Source organism: Chiloscyllium plagiosum, unplaced genomic scaffold (assembly GCF_037043375.1).
Source record: "Chiloscyllium plagiosum isolate Xiang-an unplaced genomic scaffold, Cpla_swu_hap1 HiC_scaffold_5, whole genome shotgun sequence".
Taxonomy (NCBI): Eukaryota; Metazoa; Chordata; class Chondrichthyes; order Orectolobiformes; family Hemiscylliidae; genus Chiloscyllium; species Chiloscyllium plagiosum.
Genome location: NW_028270143.1, coordinates 116970469 through 116992555, shown reverse-complemented (window position 1 = coordinate 116992555; position 22087 = coordinate 116970469). Strand labels below are relative to the sequence as shown.

General features: G+C 40.4%; 1 protein-coding gene across 1 annotated transcript in view; it reads right to left on the bottom strand.

The window, feature by feature from the left end:
- rheb (Ras homolog, mTORC1 binding) overlaps nt 1-22087 on the bottom strand; it is a 113736-nt gene that overhangs the window by 51167 nt on the left and 40482 nt on the right. Inside the window, exon 2 of the mRNA XM_043690757.2 lies at nt 11671-11742. Coding sequence (XP_043546692.1) covers nt 11671-11742 — 72 coding nt within the window. The remainder of the gene's footprint in view (nt 1-11670; nt 11743-22087) is intronic.

Here is a 22087-nt window from a genome sequence, read left to right as displayed (position 1 = left end):
GCTGTTTTGATGTTGAGGCAATAGAACCTCAATTGGAGCAATTCAAGCTGACATGTTCACAGATGTTTGAGGTCAAAGAAAGGTTGAAGGTGGGATAGTAATTTGCAAGGACTGAGGGGGTCAAGGGTTTTTTAAAGTTTGAGGAGCAAGGTGATGACACCAGATGTAAAAGGAGACACAAAGACAGTACACTGTTAGAGAATGAAACCGTTCACAATACCTACTAACTTGAGAGACCAGGTTGGGAGATCTGTAGTCTAATGGGAATAGGATCATGGAAACAGATGGTGGATCTCAAGCACAAGATGAGCTTGTAGAGTGGGCAACTGAAGACAGAAAAAAGTAGAGAAAGATGCAATTGCAGGCTAGGAGAAGGAGGACCCTTAAAGGAAATTTAGCTAAGTGCACTAGTGGAAGGGAACTTAGTAGAGCCAACAAATCAAACTGCCTCAATCTTAATGACAGATCCAGAGCTCCTTGCACACTACATCAGGCAAGTGGGGAAAACAGGGAATAGGGTTTCAAAAGACATTTGCAGAGTTGAAAAGCAGCCAGGGTTAGCTCTGTATTCCAGAACGATGTTCGAATAATGGGAGTTTTAGGAGATGAGAGAAGAACCCGGTATTATTTTAGCTGATCTGGTAGTAGATGGTGGCTAAACCGGTTGTCTGCCATATTGTTTCTAGTCTGCCTTCTGTGAACTTGAGTTGAAAGTCAGACTAGGGGAATGGTCAGCATTTATACGGAAAGGCTTCATTTCAATCCAAAGTTGAAGATGTTGATAAGTAAATTAGTAGTTGCAGCAATGTCATGTTGAAGAGGGGGTCAAAGCCTTGATAGCAGAGATTTTCAAAACACAGGCACAAATACATTGGGGAATAGTTTTTACTGTTAAGTATTAGTGTATTATCTATCTTTTTGCCACAATATCTTCTTCTAGTTCTACTTTAAACTTTACATATTCAACCTTGTTATCACTTAAGATTACATTATTTTTCTGTCATAAACTAAATGCATCACAAATTCAATTTAGCAGGTCCATGATGAGAATGTGTATGGGGATAAGCAGGCAGGGAAGAGTCAAATTCTGAGTTTTGTGAAAGGAGGTTCAGCTGAGCATGACTCAGACCAGATAAGAACTTACAGTTAACATGGGGTGCTGGAGGCAAGGGTAATGGGTTAACAAGGTGGAAAAGCAGTCATTATGTAGAGCGATTTAACAATATTGGAAGCATTCAGTATGTAAGGGGAAAAGTATCCATTGTATGAATCCAGTTAACAAGGTTAAGAACATTCATTGTACAATAGTAAAGGGCTTGGTCTCTGCTATTGATACTCGTTGATTTTCACGGTCACCCAATTTAATATGTATGTTGCCTTATCTGGATGCTCCTCCCTGCAAAATGCTTTCCAGAGAAGACCATGAACTCATGTATCTGTGCATACAGGTGATTGTTCTCTCTCCCTCCAGGGCCGGGAATAAAGATGAAGGAGGTAAAACTATACTGTGCCTCTGAGCGTTTTGCTTTGACTGAGAGGGGAAACGTGATGACAATGGCAAAAGGATAAAGGGATGGTAGTACTTAATTACAGGCAGTCCTTGGGTTGCAAACATGTTCCGTTCTCAAGTCATTGACTTATACCTAAGTCAGAAGACAAGCAGGACAATGTAAAGTAGTTGTTCATAAGTACAGGAAATGTTTGCACATTGGATCTGTAAAATTATATTCCTTTATAGGATCAAGCATTCATAAGCCAGATCTTTGAAAATTGGGGATTCTTGTAGCTCTAACAAGCAGTGGTTGATATGACCAATCTGTGCTGTATTACAAAACAACCAGATTTTATCACTGCATGCATTTTAGGTAAAACTAAACTCAGCCTGTGGTTTTGCAAACATAAAGCAAAACACTGAGAACCAACAGACTAAGTGTTACTGAGCAACAGCCAGGGTGGCACTGTGAACTCCAGACAGCAAAACATCAGTTCATTTGGCAGGAAGACACCTCAGATAATATGGCAGATTCACATTTAGACTGGTCACAAATACTTCAAAAGAGGAGTATTACACATGTTGAAACAGAGAACAAAGCAAGACAGGCAAATAGAGATACAAAAGCCAGAAATTTGATATAATCCAGAAGAATATTACCTAATTTTTGGATGCATTTGGTATATACAAACAGAACAACTGCATTAAATTTAAACATACTTAACTCTGAACAATAACAAAGCCTGATATTTCCAAGAAAGCAAATTGACAGATTGCACTGGTTGATAGCATTGTATCCCATGTTACTAAGTTTTCTTCAAGATGGTTGCTAGGTTAAGTGTCACTAAAGAAATGGTATTATATTTTTATTTGCAGTTTTATTTGCTGCTAAAGTCATGAAATTTCTATAATACTACATCCTACACTACCAGACTTAGACATACAACTTGCAACCAGTTGGAGATTTTACATTTCACCAAAACCTCCCTGTGGCCTTTTTCTACTTTATGAAACTTGAAAAGGCATTCCATGTGTTCGATTCCTCAGCCCCATGTTAAGCTGCCTGTTCAAACATAGCAAAACCCCCTATCACGGAAAAATGAGAATAAAAGAATTTTGCAGGCACAATGCAAGCTCTGGTTCTAAACAAGTTTAGAATCAAACAACTGTCACAATTAGCTGAGGAGGAGTTAATCAGTTCCCTTTATTCCCCTCTATCTAACTCAGTTGACTGCATCAAAGATCCATGCTCTTTTAGCACGAGGCTATACTTCTCTGTAATTAAAACAGAATTACAGAATGTCTTACGTATCAGTAAAGAGTTAATTACAACATTTTCTCTGGTGGAAGCTGGAGCAATTGATTCGACTGTTCACCTGAGAATGAAAAGACTTCGTGTTGAGCATAAGTACACAGGTGCAAAGTTGAAAAAGGATAGTATCCAGCATAAAAGAAAGTTGAAATGTATATACGGTTGAACATTCTTAGAGAATCCTTGAAAAGATTTAACCAGAAATCATGGTTGTTTAATTTGTGTATTTATCAGTCTTTTGAATTCAGCATTCTGATTTGTTAAAAATTAGCTCTGTCATCAGGTACATTTCTTTGTGAGGGGCTGAAAGAGAGCATTTTTTCTAGCTAATACCCAGGCACTCTCAGATGGCTGAGAAACTTTGGAGCTCTCCAACTCCAAAGATAGCTGAGGCAACATCACAGGATACATTTAAGAGACACAGATTGATTCTTGTTAAGCAGAGAATGAAGGCTAATCAGGGGTGGTTGGGAATGTGGAATTCAAAACACAAACAGATTAGCCAATGACTAGCAACAGTGGGTTCAAGGGGGTCCCTGATTCCCCTGCCAAACAATCACTTATCTCTACCTTAAAAACATTCAATGACATTGTCTCCATTACTCTCAGAGGTGGATCTTAATCTCTGTCCTAAAAGGGCAATCTCTGATGTTAAAATAATGCCCTATAGTTCTGGAGCAATGCACAAGATGAAATATTTTTGAACATCCACGTTGTCCACAATCTAGTAAACTTCCTCTGAACTACCTCCAAGCATTTACATCCTTCCTTAATTGAGGAAGCCAAAACTGCAAATTGTATTCAAGGTGTAGTCTCATGATTGCTCTGTATCATTGAAGTTTAAGATTCTTACTTTTATGTTCAATACCTCACAAAATAAAGCATACTATCAGACTAGCGTTCTTGATTAGACGTAGAATTAGATTTTATTGTCACGTGTATTTAAGCATAGGAGTACCTGAGTAGGGTGAAATGTGTACAAAGTCGCATTCTCCAGCACCATCTTGGTTACAATATTGTAGCTGCATGCTAACCTTGACTTATGGACTTCAATCTCTCTGCACCTCAGAAATTCACAGTTGCTGTTCATTTATGTAATACTCTGCTTTTTAATACTTACTGCTAAAGTGAACAACTTCACATGTTCTGACATTACAATCCGTGTGTCTGATTCCAGCCCACTCACTAAACATATCTGTCTGCAACTTTTTGGTCTTTACAACATACTTTTGCAAATTTATCTGTTATAGCTTTGCTCCTTTTATTCAAAAAAACTGATATAAAAGCTAAAATGAAAAAAATTTGAGGACTCAGATTCCTGCAGCACTGTCTACCTGTCACATCCTGCAAACCATTCAAAGTCCTATTCATGCACACTGTTTTCTGCCAGCCAATCTTGTATTCATAGCAATATGTTACCCCTATGAGATTGACTTTTATTTTCTTTGATGTGACACTTTTTTCAAATGCTTTCTGGATCCAAGGTCTACATGCTACCCTCCTTTCTACCAAACAAATCATATCCTCCAACTGTGTTCACTTATTCCTACCTCACCACCCTGCACCAACCTCCCCCACCCCACCCTTTACTTGTAGTTTCCCTTACACCCAACCCCAGTCCTGAAGAAGGGTTACACCCGAAACGTTGACTTCTCCACCTCCTGATGCTTGCCTGGCTTGCTGTGTTCTTCCAGCCTTTTGCTTGCCTACTACAACGATATACTTCCAAAGAGCAGTATTAAAGTGATTAAATGGGATTTTTCTTAGAAATTACCTTGATTTTTTTTTTTTAAGTACTCAGCTTTAATTCTTTAATAACTGATTCTAACACATTCCCCACCACAGATGTCAGGTTATCAGGCAGAGTTTCCTGTTTTCTGGCTGATAGCTCCTGCCCTTCTTAAATAGAGGGCTTATATTTGGTTCTTTCCATAATCAATGGAACTATAGAACATCAACAACATATCTACTAGCTTTTAAGACTCTAAGATGAAGTTTGTCTGAACCTGAAGACTTATAGGACTTGGCTGCATCGGTTTGTTTAGAACTACTACCCCAATTTCACCAAGTTCCTCTCTCCCTTGCAATTATTGCCCTCTACAGTGAAGCAAAGAATTTATTTACTCTTTCCACCATAGCCATCTTAACTCTGAACTCTGCATTCTTACTCTTCAGAGGACTAACTTCACTTACAAACTTTCTTCTAAGTACCATGAAGTTTTGCTGTTCTTACATTCTTAACTAACTTCTTTACATACTAATTTTTCCACCTGATTAACCATTTACTCATTCTCTGCCACTCTTTATATTGTGTTGGACTATCTGAGCTGACCCTTATCTTTGTGCTTTTTTCTTCAAGTTTTCCTAACTTCTTTAGTTAACCACAGATGATAGATCCCCTTTTTAGAATTTTTCTTTTAATAGGACCATACTTATTGAGCATTATAATTATTCTTAAATATCTGCAACTAAGTCTCTACTGATGAGAGTAGTAAGGCTACGGAATCTTTGCCTGCATCGGTAGTAGATTCGCCAAGTGTAAGTGCATTTAAGTCGTCATTGGACAGGCAAATGGACGTACATGGAATAGTGTAGGTGGGATGGGCTTCAGATTAGTATGACAGGGTGGCACAACATCGAGGGCTGAAGGGCCTGTACTGCGCTGTAATGTTCTATGATATATACCCAAACTTACTGTCCTAGTTCACTGCAGCCAGTTTAGTTTTCTCGTCCAAATAGTTGCCCTTACGTTCTCTCTTGTTGGAGTTGGTCATTACTTGTCATTCGTGCCATGAATGTTACTTGGTATTTATCAGACCAAACTAGAGGTGGCTCAGGTCTTGCTGAATTTGGGCATGGAGAGCTTCAATATCAGTGTAGTCATTAATCGTGTTGAACATTTTGCAGTCAGCAAACATCCCCATTTCTGACCTTATGATAGAGGGAAGGTCTTTGCTGAAGCAGCTATAGGACTGTACATTCACGTTATATGGTGGTAGGTGCTATTATTTTTGTTAGTTTCGTCCTTGGTTGTTCAGCAATGGGCAAAAAAGAAAGCTGGATAAAGTTTAAACGCAGACTTTTATTTTTGAAATGCAAGCATTTCTGGTGCAAAAGGGAGAAGATTAAAGGTTTTAACTTAATGACTGAATGGAAAAATAGCAGGCCACTGTATTACTGCTGTAATCAGCCAGAATTAGTCAACATACTTCAAATATATAACAGTTTGGTCCTCACCATCAGTCTTAGGACTGCTTAGTTGAGTTTCACTTTCTGGATGGTTGCTATGTTATAAATCAACAGAATTAATCTTTTGTTCAATCAAGCTCATGGGTGAAGTTTTGCTGTTCTTACATTCTTAACTAACTTCTTTACTCACTCACTGAATAGAAAACTGCAATTTACCAATAATATACAAGTAGATCTAATTCTGAAATGTAATGCTTCATAGAATTACAATATATGTGGTCAATAACAATGACTATAACATTTCCAAAACACAATTTTGCTGAAGCACTACTGCACTATTTCTTAGGTTTTCACCAGTCCAACTTTCATACCAAATAATTCCAGGAATATTATACAGTACTAGAATAAAATGCTGTGCTGTTCTTGGTCATGATTTCTCCACTCCCTTCCAATGCCAAGTCTAGTATGAATTCCAGTCTCTCAGTTCCAAAAGGCCCTATATGGTTAACTTTTAGGATTATCTGAAGGCATCAAATGACTTCCCACTTATTTCACCCACTGCCTCAAGCTTTAAGTGTCAAATTTAACTAGCTTTGCCTCTTCCATTCTATGCATGGTGAAATTACAGATGAGCTGAATGCAAAAGTTGTTTATAATGATGATTAATGGTCAACTTGACAAAATTAATTTAGCTCTCCATCCTCTCCTAAAAGGTCCAAACATATTGCTGAACCACAGCTCCCCATGTACTGGGCAAATTCTAATTGGCACCAATCATTCAAAAGTGTGTTGAGAAGTTATTTGACCACAATAGGCTTCACAACAGAATTTAAACTTGTTTTGGTCCATCCACAGATATTATACTAGGGTCAATGGATACTTACTGTTTACAGGAATCTGAAATTTACTCATCAGTTGGACTCAAAAGATAGCATAAAAACTAAAAGACAAAGCGTACAAAAATAGAATAGATCTTGGTGAACAGGAGGAAAACAAACAAAAAGGGGTAAGAGGCAGGGAAGTTGAAAAGAAACTTACAAGAGACATTTAAATTAACACACAAAACCTTAAATACATTAGGAAAGGCAGAATGGTCAATGTGGAATATTTTAAAACTAATGTAGACGAACCTCGATTACCTGAATATCAGATTATGTTATGGCCTGAAGGTCCCAATAGAAGCATTGCATCAAAGAGATGTTTCCAACACCGATTGCGTCTTTTGTTTACAGTGATTAAAAATGAAGTCGGTCTACTGAAATCCTGCCGAGGACAGTCCTGGACATCGATGGGAGCCCAGGCACCATCTCCAAATGACTGACTGCCCACCCTGTCTCGTGGCCCACACTTTCCCTGGAGTTCTACACAGATGTGTACCCTAAACCCCCTTCCCCAGATAATCTCTCCAACATTGTCCTGTATAGGGCAATGGTGGACCTTGTCAAAAAGTGTGAGTCTGTGTATGTGCGTGTGTTGTCTGCGTGTCTGTATGTGTGTTATTTTGAGATTCATCTCCCCCCCCCTCCCCAAAAGGCAGTCTTTCTATTGGTGACAGCCCGCTGCCCTGGGGGTGGAGTTGAGGGTGGCTCACGCGCAGAGCACTCATCTCCTGAACGGGGAGCAGACTTAGCAAGTGCTCACTGTGTCGATCCCATTGAACTGGTGTGTGTGTGTGTGTGTCTGTGTCTGTGTTTGGGGGGTTCTGGGATGCTTCAACATAGCTGCAGGTCCCTTACACACAAAAGTCTGTGTCTGCTCAGCAACAAACCCTGAGACAGAGAAAGGGAGCAAGGTGGGCAGAGCAAGGAAAAAGGAACCTTCAGAAAACTGAGCCCCAGAGGAGAGGCTTTGAATCAATTAACCAAATAATCAATTATCCGAATGAAATACTACCCATCCATCTCGTTCCTCTGTAATAATAATGTGAGTGAGAACAGAATAATTATTTTGCACTCGTGTTACAACACAGCTAGACCACCAAATCAAATTAGCCTCTCTGCATCAACATTTGCAGACTAAAATTAACACCTTCAAACACACTCAAAATTGATGCCAATGGGTTCCTAACCAGACTTTTGAATAACCAATCCCAGATTCTGCAATGAATTGTAGACGTGAGATTTGTAGGTTAAATAAAAGATTCAAAGTTTGTACGAAGATTTGTAGCTCGGGTGCTCGTTGTTGTGGTTCTGTTCGCCAAGCTGGAAGTTTTTGTTGCAAACGTTTCGTCCCCTGGCTAGGCGACATCATCAGTGCTTGGGAGCCTCCTGCGAAGCGCTTCTTTGATGTTTCCTCCGGTGTTTATAGTGGTCTGTCCCTGCCGCTTCCGGTTGTCAGTTTCAGCTGCCCGCTGTAGTGGTTGGTATATTGGGTCCAGGTCGATGTGTTTGTTGATGGAGTTTGTGGATGAATGCCATGCCTCTAGGAATTCCCTGGCTGTTCTCTGTCTGGCTTGCCCTATGATAGTAGTGTTGTCCCAGTCGAATTCATGTTGCTTGTTGTCTGCGTGTGTGGCTACTAAGGATAGCTGGTCGTGTCGTTTCGTGGCTAGTTGATGTTCATGTATGCGGATTGTTAGCTGTCTTCCTGTTTGTCCTATATAGTGTTTTGTGCAGTCCTTGCATGGTATTTTGTACACTACATTAGTTTTGCTCATGTTGGGTATCGGGTCCTTCGTTCTGGTGAGTTGTCGTCTGAGCGTGGCTGTTGGTTTGTGTGCCGTTATGAGTCCTAGGGGTCGCAGTAGTCTGGCTGTCAGTTCCGAGATGCTCCTGATGTATGGTAGTGTGGCTAGTCCTTTTGGTTGTGGTATGTCCTCGTTCTGTGGTCTTTCTCTTAGGCATCTGTTGACGAAGTTGCGCGGGTATCCGTTTTTGGCGAATACCTTGTATAGGTGTTCCTCTTCTTCTCAACAAATAAAAGATTAGCACGACAGTAACTTAGAGCAAAATTAAACAAAGTAATCAAATCAATGGCTATAATTTAAACCCAATAACCTTTTCTGCCAGCCCCATTCACAGAAAAGACAGACAAAAAAAAAAGTTAAGGGATAAATAAAATAAAATCACAAAACTGGCCAGATAACAATCAATCAGTTTTCAGAATCCATTCTTGATCAGGCATATACAGTTGATTCCTGGTTGATTTTCTGAAGACAATATTCAAGGCTGCCTTTACACTTCACTGAGGAAGTCAGTGGTACTTATAACTTGTTTTCTATTCTATGAACTTTCAATAGCTCATAATGGGAGGTTAGGCAGGATGCTCTTGAAACTTCACACTGCAACAATAGTCAAACTCCTTCTCACAGAAGGACAGTCGAAAAGCTAATCCAAACTTTCTGGCCGCTTGCTCTGTTTGATGACCATACTCTCTTCCATACTCACTTACAATAATTCCCCAAGTACTGACTCCATTACTGGCCAAATGTTTGCTATCTGGTTTCTCTCCACAAATCCTGGCAGACCTGCTGAATTTCTCCAGCAATTTCTGTTTTCATAACAACTTATTTATTCTGCACTTTGTTTTGCTTTTTCATACAAGCTGCTGTTCGGTCAAAAGGTCATCTTTAGCTCACAGTCCTCAGTTCCCCGTTTCAAACCAAAATTGAAAAAAATAATAAAATGAAAAATTATGAAAACTCTGAGAGTTCTAACACTAATATTTAAGATGAGAGCGCTAATATTGAAATCAGGGACATGGACTCACCAAAAAGAACAAAGTCAAAATAATAATAAAGAAAACAATTACAAATGACTGACAAACTATGATTTTCATCGTAGAAATTTAAATAAAGTACGAGAACACACTGCAGATGTCACAAATATTGTCTTCAGGAATTGTTCTTCAGATTGGAAAATTGCATGTCTCACCACTATTTAAGAACACCAGAGTGAAGTCAAGGACCAGATAGTATAAAATCTGTTGTTGCGAAATTAGCAGAGTTCATAAATAAATAAGGAGCTAAACACCTTAGCCATTTTCAGCTCAAACGAGAAAGTTAGCATGGAGTTGTGACAAGTAGGCCATGCCTGATGAACCACAGGAACACAAGACAGAAGAGCAGAAGTAGGCTGGTTGGCTCACCAAGTCTGCTCTGCCAATCAATGAGATCATGGATCAACTGATAATCCTCAACTCAACCTTTTTTGTTGAATCCCCACAACTGATTAAAAATCTATTTCAGCTTTGAATATACTTAATGACATTGTCCTTTTCTTGCTGCATTTGGACATGGGCTATGTCCAAATTTGGGCTGACAAGTGGCACGTAACATTTTGGCAAAAGAGGACTGCAGATGCTGGAAACCAGAGTTTAGATCAGTGGTGCTGGAAAAGCACAGCAGGTTAGGCAGCATCCAAGGAGCAGGAGAATCGACATTTCGGGCAAAAGCCCCTTATCAGGAATAGAGGCACAGATCTGAGGTCCACACAAGGCAGTGACTTCTGGAACCAGAATGCTTTGTTCTGTGCCAGCACATCAATCGCAGAATGTCAAGGTGCTGCATGCACACAGTTGCTTGGCTTAGAGGGAATACTGGTCTGAAGTGTGATGGAATACTCCCCGTTTACCTAGATAAGTGCAGCTGCAGCAACTCTGAAAACATTTCTCACATCCAGGACAAAGCAGAAGTTTGACTGGCACCGCATTCACACCTGCACCACCAATGCACACTGACAGCCACTTCAGAAGTCCACCAAGTCTCCTCAAACAGCACCTTCCAAACTATGGCCATTTACATCTATAAAGACAAGGCTAGCAATACTTGGAAATATATCCCCGTTCCTTAGTGTCACTGGATCAAAATCACAACTTTCTACCTAACAAACAGCACGGTGGGTAAACTTACCCAAAGTAGACCGCAACGATTCAAGAAGGCAGTTTACCACTATCTTCTCCAGGACATCTCAAGATGGACAATAAATACTTTCCCAGCCATTGTAGCTCACCCCCCCAGAATAAAGCTTACAAAATTCTTAAAAATCACTTTCAGATTGATCATTTTGATCAGAATCTGGACAACAGCCAATTTTAAGTCAGCTTTCCACACCTATGTTCCTAAATTTGGGTCCATTATCCCATTATTGAAACTATAATTTAATTTTTCAGCATTGAGGGGTTATATATAATGCAGAGAAGCAATTCACAGATCATCTTCGCCTGCAGTCTAATCTAAATAAATGCCAGTGCAAAAGGACTTAGAATTAAACCTCTTTTAAAATGTAGTGAAAAACTGCCAGAATACAGTATTCAATAAACGTTGACACAAGAACTCAGTTTGGCATTCGCAATCTTTCGGGAGGATTTGAAAACTACCATAACCCGCATCTCAAATTCCACAAATTCAGCCATTACAATGGTGAAGAAGAAGGAAGTTTCATAATCAAGATAGACACTGTGCACTAAAGAATTAGTTTGGAAGGTGGGTATCAACAGTGAAGGATACAAGGTTCAAGGTACAACAGCATACCGTTCAGTTGTATTTATCTACCCACACTTGTTCAAACAGAAGCTTTCTCACTTACATAAGTTATTACTAGAAGATTAGAACAAGCGCAAGAGGAAAAACTGGGTACATGCATTTTTTTACCAGTTTACAAAGAACAGAGTTCTGAAACTTAATGAGTTGAGCATAATGTGAAAGTTTCACAGAAAAATTAGAAAACTGATTACTTACTGTTTTCTATTGTAGGGTCATACGAGTCCACAAACTGCCCTTCAACAAACTGAATGGTCAGTGAGGATTTTCCTAAAAGAGAAACAAATAAATCTGAATACCAGGTCTTGTTTCCTGAAAAGTCATCTGAAATTATGAAATATATATTCATATTATCTCTCTTCCTATGGGCTATATTTAGAACTTATCTCTACTGCTTGCATATCACATCTGTGCCACCGTGCCACGGGGTGGCACAGATGTGATCTGCATGGGTTTCCTCCAGGTGTTCCGGTTTCCTCCCACAGTCCAAAGATGTGCAGGTCAGGTGAATTGGCCATGCTAAAAATTGCACAGTGTTAGATGCAGGGGTATATGTAGGGGAATGGGTATGGGTGGGTACTCTTCAGCGGGTCGGTGTGGACTTGTTGGGCCAAAGGGCCTGTTTCCACACTAAGTAATCTAATCTAATCATCTTTCATATTATATTCTAAATTTTGAGGTTTGTATTGTTAAACCACTAGTATTTTATACACAACTTCCTGTTAATACATTACTAAATGTGATTATGCCTGGTTTTATCTTGTACTTGCTTCTAATACACTTATGCCATTTCTAAATACCTTTCATTTGACTAATGTAAATAATGTGGCAAAATTACCAGATCAGTAATTCAAAAACCTGTGTGCTTCAGAAACACAAGTTCAAATTCCACTACTGCAGGTGGGGGATTTTAAATGAATTCTTTTGCAATAAGAAACTAATCTCAGCAATGGGAACCATGAAATTATCGGATTGTTGCCAACTCATCTTCCTCTCAAATGCCCCAATTTGATTTGGCCCAAAGTAACATCAGAACTACAGTTATGGTTGACTATCAATGCCCTTACAAATGCCTTAGCCAGTCACATCATTGAATCCAACTATACAGGAGTAACAGCACTATAGCATACATACAACACATTCAGTAGCTGTTCAAGAAAGTAGCCGCCACTTTTGAGGGCCATTAGAAATGAGGAACAAATATTGACAGTCAAAGTTAACATCATATGAAAAAAATTAAAAAGAAATAAATAGGTTCAAATAATGAAAGTTTTAAAAAAAAAGTCAGCCACTAAGTGAGACTGATCAAGTTTGTTTGATAAACAAGATTGTTTCTACCTCTACCTCCCAACATATTGAGGACACATCTTGACTCTGCTGAACCATTCCCTAATTAACCTGGTTGAGATCTGAAACTCCCATTTGCAACTTAGGAAAAAACAGTGAACAAATATTCTCCAAGTAAACAAACTGCGTCAGTGCATAACAACCAATTAAAATAATCTTTATACTGTATTATTGCTCAAGACAACAAAACCAACGATTTGTACAATAAATATTGGTCATAGAGATGTACAGCATGAAAACAGACCCCTTTGGTCCAACCCGCCCATGCCGACCAGATATCCCAACCCAATCTAGTCCCACCTGCCAGCACCCGGCCCATATTCCTCCAAACCCTTCCTATTCATATACCCATCCAAATGCCTCTTAAATGTTGCAATTGTACCAGCCTCCACCACTTCCTCTGGCAGCTCATTCCATACACGTACCACCCTCTGCGTGAGAAAGTTGCCCCTTAGGTCTCTTTTATATCTTTCTCCTCTCAGCCTAAACCCATGCCCTCCAGTTCTGGACTCCTCGACCCCAGGGAAAAGACTTTGCTGATTTACCCTATCCATGCCCCTCATAATTTTATAAACCTCTATAAGGTCACCCTTCAGCCTCCGACGTTCCAGGAAAAACAGCGTCAGCCTGTTCAGCCTCTCCAGAGAGGTCTAACCCTGGCAACATCCTTGTAAGCCTTTTCTAAACCCTTTCAAGTTTCACCACATCTTTCCGATAGGAGGAGACCAGAATTGCACGCAATATTCCAACCGTGGTCTAACCAATGTCCTGTACAGCCGCAACATGACCTCCCGACTCCTGTATTCAATACTCTGACCAATAAAGGAAAGCATACCAAACGCCTTCTTCATTATCCTACCTACCTGCGACTCCACTTTCAAGGAGCTATGAACCTGCACTCCAAGGTCTCTTTGTTCAGCAACACTCCCTAGGACCTTACCATTAAGTGTATAAGTCCTGCTAACATTTGCTTTTCCAAAATGCAGCATCTCGCATTTATCCAAATTAAACTCCATCTGCCACTTCTCAGCCCATTGGCCCTGATCCTCTTCGCTGTCCACTACACCTCCAATTTTGGTGTCATCTGCAAACTTACTAACTGTATCTCTTATGCTCACATCCAAATCATTCAGGTAAATGACAAAAAGTACTGGACCCAGCACCAATCATTGTGGCACTCCACTGGTCACAGGCCCCCAGTCTGAAAAACAACCCTCCACCACCACCCTGTCTTCTACCTTTGAGCCAGATCTGCATCCAAATGGCTAGTTCTCCCTGTATTCCATGAGATCTAATCTTGCTAATCTGTCTCCCATGGGGAAACTTGTCGAACACCTTACTGAAGTCCACAGCTACTGCTCTGCCCTCAGCAATCCTCTTTGTTACTTCCTCAAAACACTATCAAGTTTGTGAGACAAGACCTCCCACGTACAAAGTCATGTTGACTATCCCTAATCAGTCCTTGCCTTTCCAAATACATTAACATCCTGTCCCTCAGGATTCCCTCCAACAACTTGCCTACCACCAAGGTCAAGCTTACTGGTTTATAGTTCCCAGGCTTGTCCTTACCGCCCTTCTTAAACATGGCGCCACGTTTGCCAACCTCCAGTCTTCCAGCACCTCACCTGTGACTATCAATGATACAAATATCTCAGCAAGTGGTCCAGCAATCACTTCTCTAGCTTCCCACAGAGTTCTTGGGTACACCTGATCAGGTCCTGGGGATTTATCCACTTTTATCGGTTCAAGACATCCAGCACTTCCTCCTCTTTAATATGGATATTTTGCAAGATGTCACCATCTATTTCCCTACAGTCTATATCTTCCATGTCCTTTTCCACTGATGCAAAATACTCATTTAGTATCTCCCCCATTTTCTGTGGCTCCACAGAAAGGCACCTTGCTGATCTTTGAGGGGCTCTATTCTCTCCCTAGTTACCCTTTTGTCCTTAATATATTTGTAAAAACCCTTTGGATTCTCCTTAATTCTATTTGCCAAAGCTACCTCATGTCCCCTTTTTGCCCTCCTGATTTCCCTCTTAAGTATACTCCTACTTCCTTTATACTGTTCTAAGGATTCACTCGATCTATCCTGTCTATACCTTAGATATGCTTCCTTCTTTTTCTTAACCAAACCCTCAATTTCTTCAGTCATCCAGCATTCCCTATACCTACCAGCCTTTCCTTTCACCCTGACAGGAATATACTTTTTCTGGATTCTCGTATTAGTCTTGGAGAATGTTAATTATGACAAAATGATAACATACAATCTATAGTTGCTCCACCCAATTTATTTTGAGAAAATGAGAACCTTTACGTCCAAGTTCAGCAAAGGGAACATGCATTTTAAACATCCAAAACAGCACTGTGTGTAATATGAATATTGAAAATTGAATGTGAAATATAGATTTTATCAATTCAAGAAAACAATTCACTACTCATCTTCAAGGAATCTACGGACACTAATATTTTTCCATTTTGTGCACAATTGATTTACTTAGTGTCAAGTGAAATTACAATCTTTGTAAAAATGCGTTCATGGAATGTGTCCGTTGCAGTTTAGGCCAGCATTTATTGCCTATCCCTAACAGCGACATTCCCACTATGCCAACACCTCCCCAGTATGAACAAATTAACAGCAAATTTGAGTCGCTCTTCCATGTTTAGTAGAAAATAAGTTTAGTTTTAAGCTTGTACAGGCAAATAACTGTAAACCTCATCTATATTAGTCTGGAAGCCATTGAAGAAAATGGCCTTCACTGCTGCACCATCCATTTCATTTTTGCTATTTCTAAGCTTTTAAGTGAAACTGTCGTTTAGATCCATGATGCAAACAAAAGGATGTAGTATGTCAATTAGTCACTAGACAGGCTTGAAATCCTAATGTACAAATACTCACTTATAGAATAAGCACTGATTATTAAACTGATCATTGGATCTCCACATGTGGAAGGCTCTTGGGCACAACCTTGATATCAGAAAGTCCAGGTTCAAGTCTCACCTGCCTCAGAGCTAGATTACAGTATGCCTGAACAGGATAATTAAAAATAATTTTCACACAAGATCTGACAATTAATTAAACAGAGCAGTTTTTTTTTAAATGAGAAAAAGCTGAGGAAATGGAGCTCTGAGGACAGACCTTTAGTTGGGGGACAGGCACTTTACATTTCATTCATTTAAATTGCATTTGATTCACCACAAAATCAATCAAGCTGTCCACGAGCAAGTTTATAAGAATGGCTCCAGCAATAAGGAACATGAATTATGAAGATAGATTGAAAAAGTTAGTACTGTTTCACTTGAAGATGAGAATGCTCTGGGGACATTTGACAGAGGTATTCAAAATCAGAGGTTTGAGCAGAGCAGATTGGAAGAAACAGTTTACACTCCAGAAAGGCTCCAGAACAACAGACTTAAATAAACTGACAAAGAAACAAAAAGTGATCTGAGGAACATTTTCCATACAGTGAGTAATCAAGGTCTGAAAGGCATAGAGTATGTTAGACACAAGTTCAACTGAAGCATTTAAAAGGGAATGAGATGGTTATCTGAAAAGGAAGTATGTGGAGGGTCATGAAGAAAAGGCACAACAATAGCAATAAGTGAATTATTCATTTAGAGAGCCACTACAGACATAATGGGCTTAAAAGGCTTCTGTCGGCGTCACAAATCTGAGATTCTGTCCAATCTATATTCACTTCCAAAAAGCAGTCTACTGCTATAGTCTTCATATCCTTTGTGGTACGATCTGATATACACTAACAGAGACTTGATATACTTTCGCAAGGACAAGAAACAGAAAATCCTTGCTTGAATCAGCAGACTCTTGCCCATACAAGACATGCATTTGGATTCTTTACACACTGTATTCAGATAGCACATGCCAGCAAACTATTCCAGGTTTACTTTTATGGTTTAAGTAGTCAGGTGTAGGTATTATTCATCCTTCTCCATGCAAGTGTGATGCGTGTGGCAGCACCTTTCCACTATATAGTGTGCGCAAGTTTCATTTGTTATTCAAAATACGCATCTAATTATCACAGTAAAAAAGGTAGAATAAGGGGAGAAAATGACAAACTAAACAACTGTTAATGCTATGAAGGTTGTTTTTAGCAAAACTATTGAAGCATCTGATTTGACAATTTGCTGATCATGCAAAGGCTGTTTTTTTTTTAAAACTAATGGAATAGGCATTATGTTACTGAGATTGTGCTCTTTAGGCTTGAAATGAAAACATATAGATACACATTTATAAGTTTGATGCCTGACCAACTCTGCTGCTAGTGCAGAAATGGCTTAGCATGCAATAAACTTGTGCAATAATTTTACACAGCCAAATCTACAGATACTGAATTTTTTTCATATTCAATATTAAAACATTGACATGGCTAAATAAAATTTTTACTGTCCAAATTTTGATTTGATTTATTATAGTCACATATACTAGAGTACAGTGAAAAGTTTTGTTTTGCAAGCAGTACAGGCAGATCATAACAAACAAAGATATACAGATCACAGGGTACTTAGAGCGAGGCATACAATGTTACAGCTGCAAACGAGATGCACAAAGCAAGATCAACATCAGCAAAATTAATATTATTTGAAGTTAGAGAGGTCCTGAAGGGCTTTTGCCCGAAACATCGAATGCCCTGCTCCTCCGATGCTGCCTGACCTGCTGTGCTTTTCCAGCACCACAGTCTCGACTCTAATCTTCAGCATCTGCAGTCCTCACTTTCGCCTAGGTCCATTTAGCAGTCTAACAACAGCAGTGAAGAAGCTGTTCTTGTACCTGTTGGCGCTACTATCTTCTGCCTGACGGGAGAGGTCAGAAGAGAGTATTACCAGGGTGAGAGGGATCTTTGATGATGTTGGCAGCCTTTCTGGGGCAACAAGTGAAATGGAGTCCATGGATAGTAGACTGGCTTCCATAATTTCCTGATGAAGGGCTCCTGCCCGAAACATCGATTCTCCTGCTCCTCGGATGCTGCATGATCTGCTGTATTTTTCCAGCACCACACACACTCTACTCCGATCTCCAGTATCTGCAGTCCTCACTTTCTCCAGCTTCCATAATGGTCTGGGCTATGCACACTGGTCTGCAGTTTCTTACGGTCCTGGGCAGAGCAGTTGCCATACCAGGCCGTTGTGCACCTTGGATAAAATGCTTTCTGTGGTGCATCTGTAAAGGTTGGTGAGGCTGAATTTCCTATACTGCCTGAGGAAGAGGTGCTTCTGTCCATTCTTGACCATCGCATTTATGTGGGAGGTCCAGAACAGACCGCTGGCTATCGTCACTCGTAAGAACTTGACGTTCTTGACCCTCTCCACCTCAGCTCCACTGATATAAATAAGGGAAGTGCTCCTCCTTTCTTCCTGAAGTCATTGATAAATTCTTTTGTTTTGTGGACACAGATTGTTCTCATTGCACCATGACACCAAGCCTTCCATCTCCTCCTTGTATATTCACTCATCATTGTGGTGGTGCTGTCAAAAACTGGCAGATGCCATTCATGCAGAATTTGGCTACACAGTTGTGCGTGTACAGGGAATACACTAGAGGGCTGAGAACACATCCTTGCGGGGTGCCAGTATTCAGGATTATTGTGGAGGTTGTCTATCTTCACTGATTGCAATCTGTGGGTCAGAAGCTGAGGATCCAGTTGCTGAGGGCGGAGGCAAGATCTGAGCCATGGAGGTTTGAAGTTAGTCTGGTAGGCATTATGGTGTTGAAGGAGAAACTGTAGTTGATGCATAGGAGGTGTAGTCAATGAGTAGGAGCCTGACGTGTGTCCTTGCTATCCAGTTGTTCCAGGGATGAGTGTAGGGCAAGGAAAATAGCACCTGCTGTGGACCAGTTTAACCAGTAGGCAAATTGCAGGGGATTAAGGCAGACTGGGAGGCTAGAGTTGATGTGGGCCATTACCAGCATCTCACACAGCAGTTCATGATTATGGAGGTCAGAGTTACTGTGCAGTAGCCGTTGAGGCACATTGCATGTGTTTTCGTTGGTACTGGAATGATGGTCAAATAAAGAAATACTGCAGATGCTGAAAATTCAAAACAAACATAGACAAAGTTGGGGAATCTTCAGAGGCCTGGCAGCAACTCTGCTCTGAAAAGCTGTCATACCAAACTACTCCATAGATGCTGTGAGACGCACTGAGCTTCTCTAGCATTTCCTGTGCCTATTAAAGGAATAATGGCCAAGTGTAAACCACAAGAATTGAAATCTTTGTATATCCTATAAAGTACAGCAAACTTTGTTTTAAGTGACGACTTACGAACCAGCGTGCTTGATAATTATATACCTTAAATACCAGAGGTTCGCTGCATTATCAATCTCAGAGTAGTGGAGGGTGTGAATGAGAAGACTCTCTGCCAATAAGTTTTATTTCAGGCAAAGTTGCATTACTATTTAAGTGCTTTATGCTGTAAATAAAGTCTAATAGTGGTATGTATACCCCCTGTATTACATTTATAATACTTAGCATGTGTTTCTACATTCATTAGGTGAATCTCGATCAACCAAAATATTTGATCATTTGGTGGAAGAACGCTTCATCTTCCACCTTGGCACCCTGCAACAACATGGGATCAATGTGGATTTCACCAGTTTCCTCATTTCCCCATCCCCCACATTATCCCAGTCTCAAGCCTCCAACTCGACAATGCCCTCTTGACCTGTTGATCATCTTTCCCATCTATCTGCTCCACCCTCCTCTCTGAGCTATCACGTTCCCCTCTATCTTCATCTGCCTATCGCATTCTCAGCTACTTTCCCCCCCAACCCCACCCTGCCCCCATTTATTTCTCAGCCCCCACCCCCCGGCCCACAAGCCTCATTCCTGATGACGGGCTTATGCCCAAAACTCCGATTCTCCTGCTGTTCGGATGCTGCCTGACCTGCTCTGCTTTTCTAGCACCATACTCTTGACTCTGATCTCCAGCATCTGCAGTCCTCACTTTCTCATCACTTCTTTTACCAACTACACCAAATCTGTGCCTACTCATTCTCAATCCTATCAGCAATGGAAATAGTTTATTCTAACCTATTGTCCAGATGCATATTATATACCTCTGTTCACCAAATAAAAAGACATCGAAGTGATTATTAGATTAGATTCCCTACAGTGTGGAAACAGGCCCTTCGGCCCAACCAGTCCACACTGACCCTCCGAAGAGTAACCCATTTCTCTCTGACTAATGCACCTAACACTACAGGCAATTTAGCAAGGCCAATTCACCTGGCCTGCATATCCTTGGACTGTGGGAAGAAACTGAAGCACCCAGAGAAAACCCACACAGACATGGGGAGAATGCGCAAACTCCTTGAAATCATTGTTTCCTAGAATCTTCACCATACCGACGACTTGCAGTTGCTGAGATTGTCTGTGGTACACAATCATATTGAATTTATTCTCACAGTAGTACTTCACTCTCCTATCAAACAACTCAAATTCTCTCTCTAGGAGTACCTTAAGTTTTGAATAGAAAACACAGAATTGAACTACTGCTTGTCTTCCGCAGTTTAAGTTGACATAAAATTCTCATCTGTCTCTGCACCTCAATTTTATATATCTTAATTATGTCTTCTTGTCACAAACCAAAAAAAAACGTTTCCTCTGATAAGGGAAACAACGCCGGTCTATCCAAATCGCTGAATACGTTGCCCTCGTTGTAAAATTCAGTCAACTTGGTCAGACATGACCTCCACTTAAAAAAGGCCATGCTGGCTGTTCTTCATTAATCCCTGTCTTTTCTAGTTCACGTTAATTTTATCCCACAGAATTGCTTCCAATAGTTTCCCCGCCCTGGAGGTTAGACTGACTGGCCTTTTTCCTGGCTTACCCCTTGTCCCCTTCTTGAATAATGACACATCAGCTGTCCTTCATTCATCTGGTACCTCTCCCGCAGCCAGAGAAGAATTGAAAATTATTGCAACATCTATTCCCTCTCTTGCTTCACCCAAAATCTTGTCAGACATTTCACCCAGCCTTGAAGATTCATCTAATTTTAAGTCTGCCAGACCACTTGAAATCTCCTCTTTGTCTATGCTAATTTCTTTTAAATAGATCAGTCCTTTTCACTGATTTTATATCCACATCATCTCGCGCAGTGATGAACACTGACACAAAGTATTCACTCAGAACTGTACCCACATCTGTGCTACACTGAGTGAGGCAGGTAATTTCACAACCTTTAAAATACAAAACAAAGAACTGCAGATACTGGAAATCTGAAACAGCAACAGAAACTGCTGGCAAAACTCAGCATGCCTGGTATCATCTGTGAGGAGAAAGCTCACTTGAATCGTTGACTCTGCTTTCTTCCCACAGTTGCTGCCAGCCTTGTTGAGCTTCGCCAGCAGTTCCTACTTTTAAATAGTACATGCATGAGCACTTCAAGTGTCATAACATTCAAGGCTACAGACCCAGTGCTGGAAAGTGGGATTAGTGTAAATTTAGTGTAGCTTTGGCAGTACAGACTTGATGGGCCAAAAGGCCTTTCCTGTACTGTACACAAATTATCACGGTGGTCCTTAATGGGCCCTACTCTTTACCTGGTCATTTTACCTTTAACGTGCTTACAAAGTAAACTTACAATTTCTTTACAGTCAGAGAGGTATACAACATGGAAACAGGCCCTTTGGCCCAACTTGTCTATTCCAACCAAGTTTCCAAAACTGAACAGTCCCATTTGCCTACATTTGGCCTACAGCCCTCTAAATCTACACTATCCATGTACCTATCCAAATGTCTTTCAAACTGTACACATCTCTACCACTTCAGGTCCTTTTTAAAAGCTTTTCCTTTTCATCTTAAACTGAGACGATCTACTTTTGGACTCTTGGCAAAAAGGTGTTGGCTATTCATCTTATCTATGCCCCTCATGATTTTATAAACATCTACAAGGTAATCCCTCAGCCTAAACGTCCCAGCCTCTCCTTGTAACTCACTTTACCAATTTCAGTAACATCCTCGTAAAGCTTTTTTGGTGCCCTTTCCAGTTTTATAATATCCTTTCAATAAAAGGCTGACCAGAATAGTGCGCAGTATTCCAAATGTGGCCTTACCAATGTCTTGTACAGCCATTACATGACACCCCAATTCCTGTACTCAACGCTCTGACCGTGAAGCCAAGCGTTCCAAATGCCTTCACCACTCAGTCTATCTGCAATGCCACTTTCAAGGAACTACGCACCTGCACTTCTTGAGTCTGTTCAACACCACTCCCGGGGCCTGCCATTATCTGTGTAAGTCCTGCCACT